This window comes from Eurytemora carolleeae, unplaced genomic scaffold (assembly GCF_000591075.1).
Source record: "Eurytemora carolleeae unplaced genomic scaffold, Eaff_2.0 scaffold31, whole genome shotgun sequence".
Taxonomy (NCBI): domain Eukaryota; kingdom Metazoa; phylum Arthropoda; class Copepoda; order Calanoida; family Temoridae; genus Eurytemora; species Eurytemora carolleeae.
Window position 1 is genome coordinate 177,364 of NW_019396511.1, and position 16,891 is coordinate 194,254.

General features: G+C 32.5%; 1 protein-coding gene across 1 annotated transcript; it reads left to right on the forward strand.

Moving 5' to 3' along the window:
* The first annotated feature begins 3,111 nt into the window (after positions 1–3,111).
* LOC111704624 (AT-rich interactive domain-containing protein 1A) lies at positions 3,112–9,667 on the forward strand. The gene is made up of 3 exons (XM_023476913.1): positions 3,112–3,191; positions 4,070–4,432; positions 9,575–9,667. The coding sequence occupies exons 1-3, from the start codon at positions 3,132–3,134 to the stop codon at positions 9,665–9,667; spliced, it is 516 nt and encodes a 171-aa protein (XP_023332681.1). The 5' UTR covers positions 3,112–3,131.
* The last annotated feature ends 7,224 nt before the right edge of the window (positions 9,668–16,891 follow it).

Here is a 16,891-nt window from a genome sequence, read left to right on the forward strand (position 1 = left end):
CTCTTGGGAAAAAGCAGGACCCTTCCACCAGACATACTCTGCGTCAAGATCAGGATCCCTCCGCCAAACAGAGTAAACAAAACCCGTCTTCTAGGGTTTAAAGCATCCTCAAAACATACTCCGCAATCCTGGGTAAAAGCAGAATCTCTCCGCCATGAATGGGCCTAGAAATGGATTCCTCCGCCAAACAAGCTCTGCCTTTCAGAGGCAAGAGAAGGATCACACTGGCAGCCGTTTCAATCCGCCGCAAAAGCTCCGCCTTTCAGAGGCTAGAGTATGATTTATTTGGCGTCCAAATTTATCTTTATTTTTATTTAGTCCATTTTCTTCCTAATCTACTGCCCCTGATTTGGTTAAATCTTCTCCAATTTTTAGTCCTAATCTTCTCTTTATGCCTTCTTGGCTCCAATCATCATGGGTTCTTTTCTTCTTAATCCCTTCTGACCTTTTCCATTTGGTTTAGTGAACATAAAGACAAGCAATGAATTAGTCAGGCAGACATAAAGATAAAAGACATAAAGACATAAAGACATAAAGACATAAAGACATAAATACAGAAAGTAAATTAGGGCAATAAGCACAAGCAAAGCAAGAATAAAGTAATAAAAACTAGCAGCAAATTAGAACAAGTATAAAAGGTAGAATATAGACAAAAAGACAAAAAATTAAAACAAACAAACCATTATAAACAGGAAAACAAAGAAGACATAAAAATATAAAGTATCCAAGCAAAAATTAAAACAGACATAAAGAAATGACTTCAAAAAAGCAGATTTGTAGGCTAGCAGTAGACATAAAGATATCAAGATATTCAGACAAATAGTAACATAGAATAAACATGTAACGAACATACTTTCAAAAGAAGAAACAGACAAACAATTTAATAGATATATAAATACAAACATGTAAAAATAAAGTTGACAAATTGCTTTGGCTCAGTCAGATAAAAATCAGCCTAATGAGTTTTGGGGACACAGCCTGCACTCTACAGGATATAGGAATACAAAATAAAATGATAAAGGGATACAGTACTAAAGTATTACAACAATACAGGGATACAAAGATACAGGGATATAAGGATAAAAGGATACAGGATGCAAGGAGGATAAAAGTATACTGGGGTCTGGGATACGGGAGTACAGAAATACAGCTGGGGTACAGAGATAAAGAGATACAGTAATACAGATATAGAGGGATACAGAAATACGGAGATATAGGGGTACTGAGATACATGGATTGATACACAGATAATGATATATAGATTAAAGGATACAAGGATTGATACACACATATATATATGGATATTGAGATTAAAAAATACAAGGATAGATAAAATTGATGAGCAGATATGGATATAGAGATTAAAGGATACAGAGATTGTTACACATATATGGATTTAGAGATAAAAGGATTTAGGGATTGATACACAGATAAGGATAGAGAGATTAAAGGATAAAGAGATTAAAGGATACAGAGATTAAAGGATACAGAGATTAATAAACAGATATTGATTTAAAGATTAAATGATACAGGGATTGATACACAGATAATGATAGAGAGATTAAAGGATGCAGAGATTAAAGGACACAGAGATTTAAGTATACAGAGATTAAAGTTAATTTACAAATATAGAGATTAAAGGATACAGGGAGTGATACACGCATAGGGACACAGAGATTAAAAGATACAGGGATTAAGGATACAGAGATAAAAGGATACAGAGATTGAAGGAAACAGAGATTAAAGAATACAGGGATTAATTCACAACTATAGAGATTCAAGAATACAAGGATTGCTATACAAATAAGTATACAGAGATTAAGGGATTCAGGGATTAAAGGATACAATTGATTTGATTTGATCAAGTAATTGTGAAACTTCAAAGTCGACCCAGTCTTGAAAATTGATGCAACTTTTCATAGCAGTCTGGGTTTATGTTTGCAGCTTTACTATCATTTTGTCACATCATTCATCAGAATTCACAAGATATTTGTAAAAAACCTGTGTTACCCACAAAGGATAAAACTTTAATGACGACCTAAATCTTAGAACAAATGAATTGCAGATTTTTTTTCTGGGCCTTTTATTTATGCTTTTAGTGGCATTTTAGATGATTTAGCAAAGATAAATAGGTTACTAAAAAATTAAGCCAAATGAATGAATATGTAAGATCAAAAACCATATAAACTCCGTATAATCGTATCTGAAGTCTCAATCTTCGTGAGTAATTCTGTATATGTTGTGTGTAACCCTGTTTATGTTTGTGGGTAACCCTGTATATATTTGTTGGTAACCCTGTATGTGTTTGTGGGTAACCCTGTATATGTTTGTGGGTAACCCTGTATATGTTTGTGGGTAAACCTGTATATGTTTGTGGGTAACTCTGTATATGTTTGTGGGTAACTCTGTATATGTTTGTGGGTAACCCTGTATATGTTTGTGGGTAACTCTGTATATGTTTGTTGGTAACTCTGTATATGTTTGTGGGTAACCCTGTATATGTTTCTTGGTAACCCTGTTTATGTTTGTGGGTAACCCTGTATATGTTTTTGGGTAACCCTGTTTATGTTTGTGGGTAACCCTGTATAAGTTTGTGGGTAACCCTGTATATGTTTGTGGGTAACCCTGTTTATGTTTGTGGGTAACCCTGTATATGTTTGTTGGTAACCCTGTATATGCTTGTGGGTAACCCTGTTTATGCTTGTGGGTAACCCTGTATATGTTTGTGGGTAACCCTGTTTATGTTTGTGGGTAACCCTGTATACGTTTGTGGGTAACCCTGTATATGTTTGTTGGTAACCCTGTATATGTTTGTGGGTAACCCTGTTTATGTTTGTGGGTAACCCTGTATATGTTTGTTGGTAACCCTGTATAATATATATAATTACCCACAAGCATATACAGTGTATATGCTTGTGAGTAACCCTGTTTATGTTTGTGGGTAACCCTGTATATGTTTGTTGGTAACCCTGTATATGCTTGTGGGTAACCCTGTAAATGTTTGTGTTTACGAAAGGAAATGATGGATCATGTCACTGTTCTGTGAATCTATTAGTAAAATTAAAATGTTCAAAGACATTTTAGAAAAATACAATTTTAAAGATAGTAGAAGGTATAAATAGTAAAGGTTAATGTTTACTGGTTGTTACTCCGTCTCTACCGGTCTAGTAGTAACCATGTTTCATCTAAAGGTATTTAAAGAACTATATCTCTATAGGTCACACTGCTTTACTTCCTGATTCAAGCAAGAGAGGGGAGGGAGAGAGGGCGTTTAAATTCAAGCAGTGAAATTGAGGGAGGGGGGGCGTTTACATTCAAACAGTGAAATTAAGGGCGTTTATATTCCAGCAGAAATAGAGGAAGGCAAGGAATTTACATTTAAGTAAACAGTGAAATTGAGAAAAGGAGGGCGTTTACATTCAAGCAGTGAAATATAGAAGGAGGGTGGGCGTTTACATTCAAACTTAAGGGCGTTTATATTCCAGCAGAAATAGAGGAAGGCAAGGAATTTACATTAAATAAAAAGTGAAATTGAGAAAGGCGTTTAAGATCAAACAGTGAAATTGAGAAAGGCAGGGCGTTTACATTCAAGCAGTGAAATTAAGGGCGTTTACATTCAAGTAGTGAAATATGGAGGGAGGGTGAGCGTTTACATTCAAGCAGTGAAATGTAGAGGGAGGGAGGGCGTTTACATTCAAACAGTGAAATATAGAGGGAGGGTGGGCGTTTACATTCAAACAGTGAAATGTAGAGGGAGGGAGGGCGTTTACATTCAAATGGTGAAATATGTAGAGAGGGTGGGCGTTTACATTCAAACGGTGAAATATGGAGAGAGGGTGGGCGTTTAAATTCAAACGGTGAAATATGGAGGGAGGGTGGGCGTTTACATTCAAACGGTGAAATGGAAAAAGGGACGGAGTTTACTTTCAAACAATGAAATTGAGGAAGGAAGGGCATTTATAGAGAAATTGACCGTACTCAAGTTTTAGTAAAGTTCTTATTCGATCAGTAAAATGAGGGAAATTATAATTTTAAAAATATTTTCAATAAACATTATCTAATATTTTAGTCTCTTGTATTTGTGTGCTGTGTTGGGTCTCTCACAAGCCAAACATTCTTTCGAACCAGTCTCGGCGGCGGTGGATCATATTCAAGTGTTTCTCATGGAGCACATTCAGGACCTGCAGGACATGCAGGACAACCCACTCAACAGGTTTATAAAGTTCAACCAGTTAAACCAGCCTACCAGCAACCCATTTATCAACAACCCACCTACCAGCAACCAGCCTACCAGAAGCCAGTTTATCAACAGCCATCCTATCAACAACCATCCTACAAGCAGCCCTCTTACCAACAACCAATTGAAAAATCACCTGAAGTACCCACCTATGGGGAAAAATGTACACTGAGCTACGAAGAAAAATATGTTCAGGTATTAGAAAATAAGTTCAGGTATTAGAAAATATATTCAGGTATCAGAAACATATGTTCAGATATCAGAAAACATGTTTAGGCATTTGAAAATATGTTCGGGTATTAGAAAAATAAGTTCAGGTATTAGAAAATATGTTAGGTATTAGATAATATATTCAGGTATCAGAAAAATAAGTTCAGATATTAGAAAAAATTAGTTTAAGGTATTAGAAAATAAGTTCAGGTATTAGAAAATAAGTTCAGGTATTAGAAAATATGTTCAGGTTTTAGAAAAATAAGTTTAAGGTATTAGAAAATAAGTTCAGGTATTAGAAAATATGTTCAGGTATTAGAAAATATGTTCAGGTTTTAGAAAAATAAGTTCAGATATTAGAAAAAATATGTTCAGGTATTAGAAAATATATTCAGGTATCAGAAACATATGTTCAGATATTAGAAAAATAAGTTTAAGGTATTAGAAAATTAGTTCAGGTATTAGAAAACATGTTCAGGTATTAGAAAATATGTTCAGGTTTTAGAAAAATAAGTTCAGGTTTTAGGAAATATGTTCGGGTTTTAGAAAAATAAGTTCAGGTATTTGAAAAAAAATAAACAAATCACTCCGGACTAACCGGGGCGAGATGCTTACGGTTACTTTTAATATGAGTTCAATCACGTTGTGATTTAGATGTGATCTATAGAATACCACAAACCTTAATCTTAATAAGTTTTCTTTTTATTCTGTTTCACTTAAAATGCATCAGCCGACAAAAAAGTGCAAAAAAGTTAAATCGTGATCGAAAGTGATAACTTCCTCGAATAAGGACCGAACTGTTTAAATAGTGTAAAGTAGTTCAACTTCTAACTAATTTAAATCTAATAAAAATTTAAATACAAAAGAATACTTTTAAATAACTAGACGTTCTAACATTAATTCATTAAAAATAAAAATTTCTTATTACACTTGTTCAATTTCTTTAAACCCTTGTCTATTTTTTTAATATAAATTTTCCCTAAAAGTTTTGATTTATAAACATTTAAGAATCATAACTTGTTTTTGTTGTTGTGTGTTCAATTTAAAAAAAACTACAATTTGCTAAGTCAGATTTCCAGTTAATTTATGTTTATGCTGACATTGTAAATTGAACATTAATTTTTGTTAAAGATATCAAGATATCAGCCCATTCTCACCTTCTAGAGTAAATTAACCTCCTTATAGGGACAGTAAGAGTAAGTTTAGGTTACTTCAATGCAAAGATAGCAATGCACGATTCACAAAGGTACCCTGGAAACCTTTATTTGAACAATAATGTGGAAGATATATTTTTCATTTTTCTAGGTTTAACAGTGTTTATTTCTAATAATTCCATTATGTTTCCCTGCTGTAGAAATGCGCAGCAAGTTAGTTGAAAATAATCAGTTTCGCAAATTGTAAACATTGATATCTATAGATCATATCTGGATAGAAAGATTTTAAGGGTACCGTAGTAAATCGGACATCATGCCATCTTTACGTGGAGGGCCACTTGAAAATACATTTACAGTCCCTTTGTTCAATTTTTTTCTTTTCTCAACTTTTCAAGATTGGCCTTTAAGAAAGCAAAAAAATTGGGTTAGAGGAATAAATGATGGAATGATAATAATAAAACATTAACAATATAGAATCTTTTGGGGAAAGTTGATAAAATTTTCTGAAATTGAATTATATCACCATTTCAGTAAACAGCACTGTATTGATATATATATGGTGACTACTTTATGCTGCATGGAGGGGTGGGGATACTGATTCCTAAAAATATAAACCCTTGATATAATCTAGGTATGTGTGCCTGAACTAGAGACTGCTTGTAAGCCTGAGAAGCTGAAGAATGGAATCAGAACCTTGGAGGANCTAGTAGTAGACATAAAGATATCAAGATATTCAGACAAATAGTAACATAGAATAAACATGTAACGAACATACTTTCAAAAGAAGAAACAGACAAACAATTTAATAGATATATAAATACAAACATGTAAAAATAAAGTTGACAAATTGCTTTGGCTCAGTCAGATAAAAATCAGCCTAATGAGTTTTGGGGACACAGCCTGCACTCTACAGGATATAGGAATACAAAATAAAATGATAAAGGGATACAGTACTAAAGTATTACAACAATACAGGGATACAAAGATACAGGGATACAAAGGTACAGGGATACAAAGATACAGGGATACAAGGATAAAAGGATACAGGGATGCAAGGAGGATAAAAGTATACTGGGATACGGGAGTACAGAAATACAACTGGGGTACAGAGATAAAGAGATACAGGGATACAGAGATACATGGATTGATACACAGATAATGATTTATAGATTAAATGATACAAGGATTGATACACATATATGGATATAGAGATTAAAGAATACAAGGATTGATAGAATTGATACATAGATATGGATAAAGAGATTAAAGGAAACAGAGATTAAAGGATTAGGAATTAATTCACAAATATAGAGATTCAAAGATACTGCAGGGATTGATACACAGATGAGGATACACAGATTAAGGGATACAGGGATTAAAGAATACATTTTTTAAAATGTACATATCTAGTGCTACAAAATAGTATTTGTGATTTAGTAATTGTGAGACTTCAAAGTCGACCCGGTCTTGAAAACTGATGCAACTTTTCATAGCAGTCTGGATTTATGTGTGCAGGTTTACTATCATTTTGTCACATCATTCATCAGAATTTACAAGATATTTTTAAGCAAAATACCGAATTTAATCAGGGGGCGGAAACGTCATGTGTGTGTTTCTGTACCAAAAGAGTGTGTGTGAGGATACCGTACCAAAGGTGTGTACTGTATGTTTATACAGTACGTATGAATCTCGGTATTTGTATACAGTCTAGGAGAGTACATTTGTTTATTGTTAATTGTTTACTTAAAAATGAGTTTAATATGGATGTAATATATTATTTACATATTTAAGTCAACACTATAAGCCAAATTTTCATGCAAAGAATATAATTTGATTAAAGTTTACAATAAACTACTCGTTATTCAAGTTTAATTATAATTGACGACATTGTTCTGCAATTTCCTTGACTGTAGTCATGTGTGTGTAAGGTTACCGTACTGGTCTGCAAAGCAGTGCGACTGGCTTTCTCATGCCAGACCAGCGCCATTTCCTTTCCCTTTATTCCTATTCCCTGAATTTAATCTTCTGATTAAATGCATGATGATAAAATAATTTCAGGGCGTCATTTACACATTTTGTAGTTTTAGCCTGTACCCGGAAACCCCATCTAGATATCCTGAGCGTTTCGCATCACGTCACCACAGGGAAGGTTTATGAATGATCAAAATTTCAAATATTCGTCTCCATCAAAATTTGATCTTCATTAAATTTTTGAAAATTTTGAAAATCCACCCTGTATATGTTGTGGGTAATCCTGTATACGTTTGTTGGTAACCCTGTATATGTTTGTGGGTAACCCTGTATATGTTTGTTGGTAACCCTGTATACGTTTGTTGGTAACCCTGTATATGTTTTTGGGTAACCCTGTATATGTTTGTGGGTAACCCTGTATATGTTTGTGGGTAACCCTGTATATGTTTGTGTTTACGAAAGGAAATGATGGATCATGTCACTGTTCTGTGAATCTATTAGTAAAATTAAAATGTTCAAAGACATTTTAGAAAAATATAATTAAACAGATAGTGTTTTTAGAAAAATAGATTTTACAGTAATAGTTTTTGAAAAATACAACTTTACAAATAGTATTTTTAGAAAATACAATTTTTCAGATAGTGTTTTAGAAAATACAATTTTACCAATAGTTTTTGTTCGAAAAATACAATTTTACAGCGAGTGTTTTTAGAAAAAATACAATTTTACAGAGAGTATTTATAGAAAAATACAATTTTACAGATAAAGTTTATTAGAAAAATACTATTTTACAACTAGTGTGTGTAGAAAAATACATATTTTCAGATAGTGTTTTTTCTATGCATTAATATTTCTTTATTACAAAAGAGAAATATTGAAAAATTAAAATATTGAAATTATATTTTGAGGTTGAAATATGAAAGTATTGAAATAGTAAATTATTAAAATATTGAAATTATATTGTGAAATATTAAAATATTAAAATATTGGAATATTAAAATATTAAAATGATTAATCATTTTTATATGAAAAAATGAATTCTTGAAATATTTAGAAATTGAAGAATTGAAGTATTGCATGATGTAGCGAAATATCCAAATATTGAAATGTTAAACAAAATTTAAAATTCTGAGATATTGACATATCAGGTATAGAAAAACTATATATTGAAGTTTAAAGTATTAAAATATCGAAATATTAAACTATGGTAATATGTAAATAAAAAAATACGAAAACATTGAAATATTGCAGTAAAATGTTGATATTTAAAAAATATTGAAAATTTAGTTAAAGAATCATTAAAATATTGAAATATCAAACATTGAAGTCATTGAAGTATTAAGATGTAAAATTTTTATGAGAACTAGTTCTCCCTTTCCTTCCGTATACACATTAGAATATATTTCACACTTTTAAAACTTTTTCTAGAAAAATATCTGAGAACATTTTTCAAACTAATTCTTGAATAAATAAAATTGTTTATGAGGGGAAAGAAGGCCCCTGCTCTATATGCAACTTGCACTAAACGTAANTAGATAGAAGACTAAATGTCACAAATAAATTCAAATACCAAAGACGACTTTCAAGTCGTCTTCCTATTGTCATGTTTCGTGGGACACCCTGTATCTGATTAGATAAAAATTTTAAGGGTAACATAGTGAATCGGACATTGCCATCTTTGCATGGAGGGTCACATGAAATTACATTTACAGTCCCTTTATTCAAATTTTCCTTTTTACATTTTTTTTACTTTTCCCAACTTCTCAATATTCCTTTAAGAAAGCCTAAAAAAATTTGGGTTAGAGGAAACAATTTTGGGGTGATTATAATAAACATGAACAATATAGAATCTTTTGGGGAAAGTTGATAAAATTTTCTGAAATTGTATTATATCACCATTTCAGTAAACAACACTGTATTGATATATACGCTGACCACTTTATGCCACTTTGGGGCATGGGGATACCGATTCCTAAAAATATAAACCCTTGATATAATCTAGGTGTGTGTGCCTGAACTAGAGACTGCTTGTAAGCCTGAGAAGCTGAAGAATGGAAATTTACTAGGTGACAAGAACTGTGTGTGTAGAGGATGAGGATATTGAACTTACAGAGGTCTGTGCTGTAGCATATTCTCTACAGGAGGTAACTGCAGTATTCGGCGTATATATCAATACAATAATGACAATTTTATAGTTAAATCCATTTTAACCAGCTGATTCTGCCAAAATCCCAACTCTAGAGCCTATGACTATGCTTGTAAACCAGAATGAAACTGTATATCTTAAAAAAGAGCTTGCTTCATGGCGTTTTTTTTCTGTGATAATTAACTAAGCCTTCAGTCTTCAATGTTTCAAATGTGACCTTTTCAAATTACATCCTGCTGCTATAGACCTTAACCTTTTACGTCTAGGTTGCTGCTGTTGCTAAGATTTTAGATGTCAAGTGGGTTGAAAGGTGTGAGGAGGAGGTGGTCTGTGAAAACCCACATTCTAAAGGTATACTTTATACAGGGTGTCCCACAAAATATGACAATGGTCTTTAATATTTGAAATAATTTGCATACTTCATTTGTCAACCTGCTTAAACAAGCAAATATGATTCTTGAAAAAATAATCACAAAATTCTTGGCATTATCAAAATGTTTTCTGCCTTTTTATGTAAAGTTTCATGCAGATTTCCGAAAATAGAATACAACCAAATTATATTTTAACTCACTAAAGCATAATTTCAATTGAAAAGATAGGAATGCCTGATTTACAACTGTACCTTTGAAACCTTCATCTGATCAATATTGTAGAAGATATTGTCGTTTTACTAAGTGTTTTATTTCTACGTTTTCCTGAAATAGAAGGTTACATTTTTTGTGAAACCTTAATAGAAAATAATCATTTATCAAAATTAAGAACACAGATATCTGATTTATATTTAACCAGGACAAAGATTTTAAGGATACCAGTGTAAATCGTGCATTGCAATATTTGCAAGGAAGGTCATTTAAAACTACGCATACAGTCCCTTTAATCTTTAATGTTAGGAGCATATCATGAACCTGCATACTGTAAGGAGCAGATAAAGGTACTTTTAAAATTTTCAGTCATTCTTTTCAATTCAATGTATAAATAATGAAAACTAGTAGAAAGCAGAATAAATTTTAGTTTTTCCTCTTTTTTAATAGAAAGTTTGTACTCTGTATCCTGAAGTTTATCCTGTTGAGAAGAAAATCCTGATGAAGCTGCCCCAACCCTATGATACTTGCATCACTAAAGAAATTATTCTTCCAAGAATAAGATGTCAAGAGGTAATTCAAACCAGGGTATTTACTTTCTTAAACAATCATCCGAACCTTTTATCAAAGATGTCATTATACTAGGAAATACTATGAAATAATGAGAAATAGCAAAGGGATTTCAGCTTTTGGGAAAAGAAAGATATATTTTAGTGGTCAAACTATGTATAGTAAAAGAAGAAAAAAAATTGAAATTTGAATTACCATGAAATTTTTCATTAAATCCTTTGAGCACTTTTAAATTTTATTATTTTGCCTTTTAAAGATGATTGTTGTAGTTTTTTCAATTTGATTATAAAAATTTTAATTAAATTTTTTGCCTCCTTTGACTCCTTTTCCTTGCTATTAGCAAGCTGCTATGCCACTGCAGTCTGTAAGTATACCATTCAATTAAAAATAATCATTCAGACCTTGAAAATTAGATTTCATTTTTCATCATTCAAATCCTTTTCTTGATAAAAAACATTAAAAATTTGTTCCAATTCTGAGGATTACTGTTGTTCAGATAACCGAAAAGCGTTGTCCTGCCGTACCACGTGCTGAGTCAGCTGATGAGGTTGAGACAGAGATGTGTACAGTTTCCCTCACCAATGAGAAGTGTCAGGACACTCATGTTAAACTTCCGAAACAGGTATTTACCGAAAAAATTCAGGAAAGTGCTTAAACTTGCAACTTTTTTCCCTTAAATGTTTATAAATCTTTATTTACTTCTGGTATATTTAAGTTGGTTCATCCCAAAAACTTTATTTCTAATATTTGCAGATTGTTTTTTTGTATAGTAGGGTTTCCAACGCAACGCAAATAGATTTTACTTGCCGCAATTGCAGGCCCTGTAATTTCTGCGCAATTCTCCACAATTCCGAACAGTTGCGCGCAGCAAAATTCTGATTGGAAACCCTAGTTGTTAGTGAATATTACATTAAACTAAATGAGCTTATAAAAATAGTGAACAATGGCTAGTTGCAAACTATGAAAAATTAAAGAGGACCAAATTTTTTAGCAACAAAAGACATCTTCTGTAATTAATTAAAATCCAAAAGACCAGTTTGGTTATTGACACTTATCTTAGTCTTTCTTTTTATTATTAAAAATAATTAACTGTTGCAATAACTGCTTCTAATTAAACGTTTTTCTTTTTGTTTTATGACGGGTTGGGTTTGATCTTTCATTTGATTTAAATGCTTAACTTTCCAGTTCTTTTCTTTTTTAGCGATCAGTAGAAAAGATTTTTAATACAAATGAAGACTGCATTTTATGACCATTTGTGAGCATAATAAGTAGTCATCCAAGTTACATCCTTTTGTTGTTAACCCTGCCTGTATATGAACCCATATTTCATCTTTATTTCTACAAGTTTTAATGTTGACCCCACATGAACGCATGTGGTCATGTGACGTGATCTGGTTTACTGGCTAGTATTCAACACTCGTAATCATAAACATTTACATAGCCAGACATTTTTTGTTTTAGATTTTCAATATCAAGCAACATTTTTTTTAAGCATGGTCAAAACTTTGTTTTTGTTTTAGGCTTGCTTAGAGACCTTTCGGAAGACTAAGGTTGTTTATAAAGAAGAAGAGAATACAGGGAACTACTCAGTTCGTTATTAATCTGTGATAATTCAAGACTTATCACTCGGTGCTAAATATCAGAGACTTTGATGGAACATTAATGTAATTTTGGTGAAATATATAAGTATGTAATAATTTGTAAAAATATTTTGGAAATCGTCATGGGTTCCTTTGAACGACCACATTCTTCGAAAAAATTCACGACCAGAGTTAGAACGATCATAAATTAGCGAACGAGAAACGAACAGATTCGTTAATGACCGTTGCACATGTTAACGACAAAAATTGTGCTTTAAGTATCAATATTTCACATTTTTATCCAAATATTTTCATAAAACATGTTTTGCTTTTTTCACAGTAACCCAAGCATAAAAGAGTGTGTAACGAACAAAAATAAGTAACGAACGGCATAATAGAACAAACTAAAGGTTCAAAAAATGTATGCAGCGAAACAATTTTATAAGGAACGAATGAAACCTGCAACTGTAGGCCGTCGTAAACGTAAAAATTGCGCAAAACAATCCGAGGAATTAAACCTTAGAATCTTTCTTTGAAATCGTTTAATGTTCGCCGCTTCTTCCTTTTTTGGCCCAGTAGTTCAAGGTTCGGATGGTTTGGTAAATTACTAAAAAATTATAATGTGACTCAAGTAAAAGCTAGGCAAGTAAAAATGAATTAGCAATAATAATGTGATAAAATGATAACTTTCGAAAATGTGCCATATTTCCAGTTAAAATTTAACAAAACTCGTTCATTGCTGAAAATTATCCTCTGATTGTTCAGTAGATTGCCCTTTCACAAAACAAGCCCTTGTGCTTTTAACTTAAAAATTAACTCTAATATTTGACATTTTAGTTTTAGTTTCCAACATCTTAAACACTGAATTTTATTCCGACAGTAACTCTGAAATTAATACCTAGAATGGCCATGCTAGAGTTTCTCGAGAAAAAAATAATAATTTAATCCTGTTGAACACTAGTTTTCCTTGCCCATGTTGTTTATTTCCCAACAAATAATGAAAGAATAATAATTATTAATAATCTTGAATAACTAAAATAAAAAAAATAAAAACTTGCAAAAATAGTCACATATGAAAAACGCATTAAATGTTTGATAAAGATTGCGATATGGATAAATGCTCAATTATTTTAAGGATCACTTCGTCCATCACAAGTCAATATTGTTTTCCTTATTTGATTTTAAGAAAAAGATGATACTAAATGTGTGGAGCATCTCCTATTACAGCTCGAGGATTGTGAAGGAGACTAAATCAGATAAGATATAAAGTTGTTAGCTCACAATTTGTGTATGAATTAGATGAAAAAGAAGGGAAATACCTTGTAGTTAAAGAGATTTATCTAACTCCCTGAACCTGTTTTATAATTCTTGTGTTCGACAGATAAATCATAATAAGAATATCCAAACATTAACGAATTTAAATTTACAAGAAAACATTTCATAACAAGTATGGAGGCTGTATTAGGGAGATTATATGGAACAGGTTTGTGGACCATATGGTTGAGGTCTGGACCAGTGGTCCACCTGAATGTATGGACCATTGAGAAAATATCTATGGACCACCGACCCAAACAGACTGGATGATCTGGAACACAGCAGATCCAATCACAACGAACACAAACAAAGCCTGAAATTGGACAAAATTTAATGAGAAATTACTCGCAAGGGATGAGACTGTAGGAACTACAGAGATTCAATTATGAAAGTTATGTTTCCTTGCCATGCAGCAAAACTCTTTTTTTGGGTCTGTCCTGGAGAACGATTTTTGGACCCCCCTCCTATCGATTTTGTAATGACCACTTTTTTCAGCCAAATTATTATAATTTATTTTTTATTATTTTAGGGTTAGGTTAGGTTATGACATTTTNGTCATGTACAAAATTGATAGAAGGGGGGGGGCCCACGGGGGGGGGGTCCAAAAATCGTTCTCTAGGAATATACCTTTTTTTGTTGTCTAATCAGTTACTTTGAATTATTATTTTTTCTATGTAAATGAGCCCCAATAGAGAAGGCTTAGCACATAACCTCACGTAAGAGGAACTGGAAAAGGAAATAAAGGGGGGGGAATTCAATTTAAATATACTTACAATAAGTTCTGGACTAACAGGGTATCCCTCTCCCTTCTTGCTCGTCTTGCTCACGTTCCCACGTTTAGTCACGTTCTTGGCGTTCTTCTCGTTCGCCTTACGCATAGTCGGTGTCATCGGCATCTTGAATCTGAAATAAAACAAATCATGAAAAAGTTGCAAACATACGGTATGTTCATTCAGCAATCACAATCTTTAGAATTTTTTTTTAACAATTTATAACAATCACTTATTGTGCCAAAGATAGATTCACACTGAAAGTACCAAATACAAATACGAGATAATTTGAAGATTATTGCGTCTACGCAATCCAACACGGTACACATCATCAAAACCGGAGTTATAATTCGACCTGTTATGCACAAAGTGCGCATGCGTCGCAAATGTACATTCACTACCTGTCACTAGGGTGAGCTGAAACTTAAAGCGAAAAAAATGATAATTAATCAAGATCATAAAATTTACAATGTTGTATTTATTTGCTGAGCCCATCACCACTATCTTGAAATTTTATTCGGATCAAGATTTTAGAAAAAATTCTGTTATTTTTCAAAGCACGGCAATTTCAAATAGCAAAGTTCGTTAAAATCTCGTTTTTGGAAGGAAGCTGCTTAGATCGCTGGCCGGGAGGGAATGAATATGTAATTTTTTCTACGATAAAAAATTAGCAAAAATTGTTGGAGGTGAATACGTAAATTTTTCTGCGATAAAAAAATTAGCAAAAATTTGTTTATGTTTGTATTGACATTATTTCTAAACATATTTCGGCTCACCCTTTATATTCCTGTATCTAGTGTACAAAAGTCGGTCTGCTAGAAATCAACAAGTGTTTTCTAATAATAATAAAAAAAGAAATTAGTTGTAATTAGACAATTTTAGCTATATGAAAAGAGATGCACAAGTGGTTTCGGTTTTAATAGAAAGTAAGTTTTTATAGTCCTTCGCTAGTGTTCGGTTAATATAAATACGTTTGAATCTATACTGTTTTTTTTTGTGTGTGGAATTTCTCCTAAGGAACTGTGAAGCCTAATTTTCAAATTCGTACAATTGAAAATTATCTAACATACAGTGGTAAGCGATTATATCAATACAATGAAGACGACTTTTTATTTAAGTTTTGATTGTTAACATGCTTTTTTTCTAAATACAAGTTAACAAGTAATCAGAGTATTGCTTTTTTTAATCGACATCTTCTCTTTGTTTCTATGCTTATGTGTAATCAGGCTGTTTAAAAGCTTGAGGTAAATCAAAATTGAAATCTAAGGTTGCTTCTTTGTAGTTACATATTCTCCTATAACTACTGTATTGTACTGAAATCTATTTATAAATTTGGCTTGTTTGTCTGTTTGTCTGGTTGTTTGTATCCAATAAACGTCTAAACGGCTGAACCGATCGGGCCCAAATTTTTTGTGTGACATCACGTGACCACAGGGAAGGTTTATGAATGATCAAAATTTCAAATATTTGTCTTTATCAAAATTCGATCTATATTAAATTTTTGGGTACCCAATTTTTGAAAATGTTGAAAATCCACGAAATTTTTTTGTGAAGGGTCTGTCCTAGTATACGATTTTTGGGCCCCCCCCCCGCCCCCCCCCTGCTATCAATTTTGTACATGACCATTTATTTTTCAGCAAATTTATTATTATTTATTTTAGGTTAGGTTAGGTTAAGAGAAGGCCGAGCGCTGCGGCCACACTTTCTGGGCCGAGCGCTGCGGCTAGGATGGGCTAGGGGGCCGAGCGCTGCGGCCACGGGTTAGGTTAAGTTAAGACACTTCCTGTCAGACCCATGTACAAAATTGATAGGAGGGGGGGGGCGGGGGGGTCCAAAAATCGTATACTAGGAAATTACCAATCCGCGAATTATTTTTGTTTTGTTTTACGATGTACACAAAGAGAACATGTTCACAATTAATTTAGAAGATGGGCGCGGAGCGCCCTTTAAGGCTTGTATATCATATTGCTTAAAGGACACAAATAAATACTTATTTAATATTAAATAATAGTGTTTTCAGAAAAAATAGCGAGGTCTTAGTTGTACGAAGAATTATGTAACAGAATTTTGATATTACTGTACTGCACGGAGGTAATTTATTATCAAATATTTTCTATAGAATAAAGCTCTTCACTCATATATATATTATATTTATACTAGCTTGGAATACTTGGCAACCCAACTTTGTCAGGGAACTAGACTTTCGTTGTAAAAGTCAAACAACTTACCTTAGAACTTTTAAATTAATGTAAGAACATTCCTAAGGTTCTAAATAGATCCTCAAAAAAAATTTAAGACAAATCAGTCCAGGGGTTCATGAGTTATGATCGGAAAAATAGAAATAATAATACTGTATAC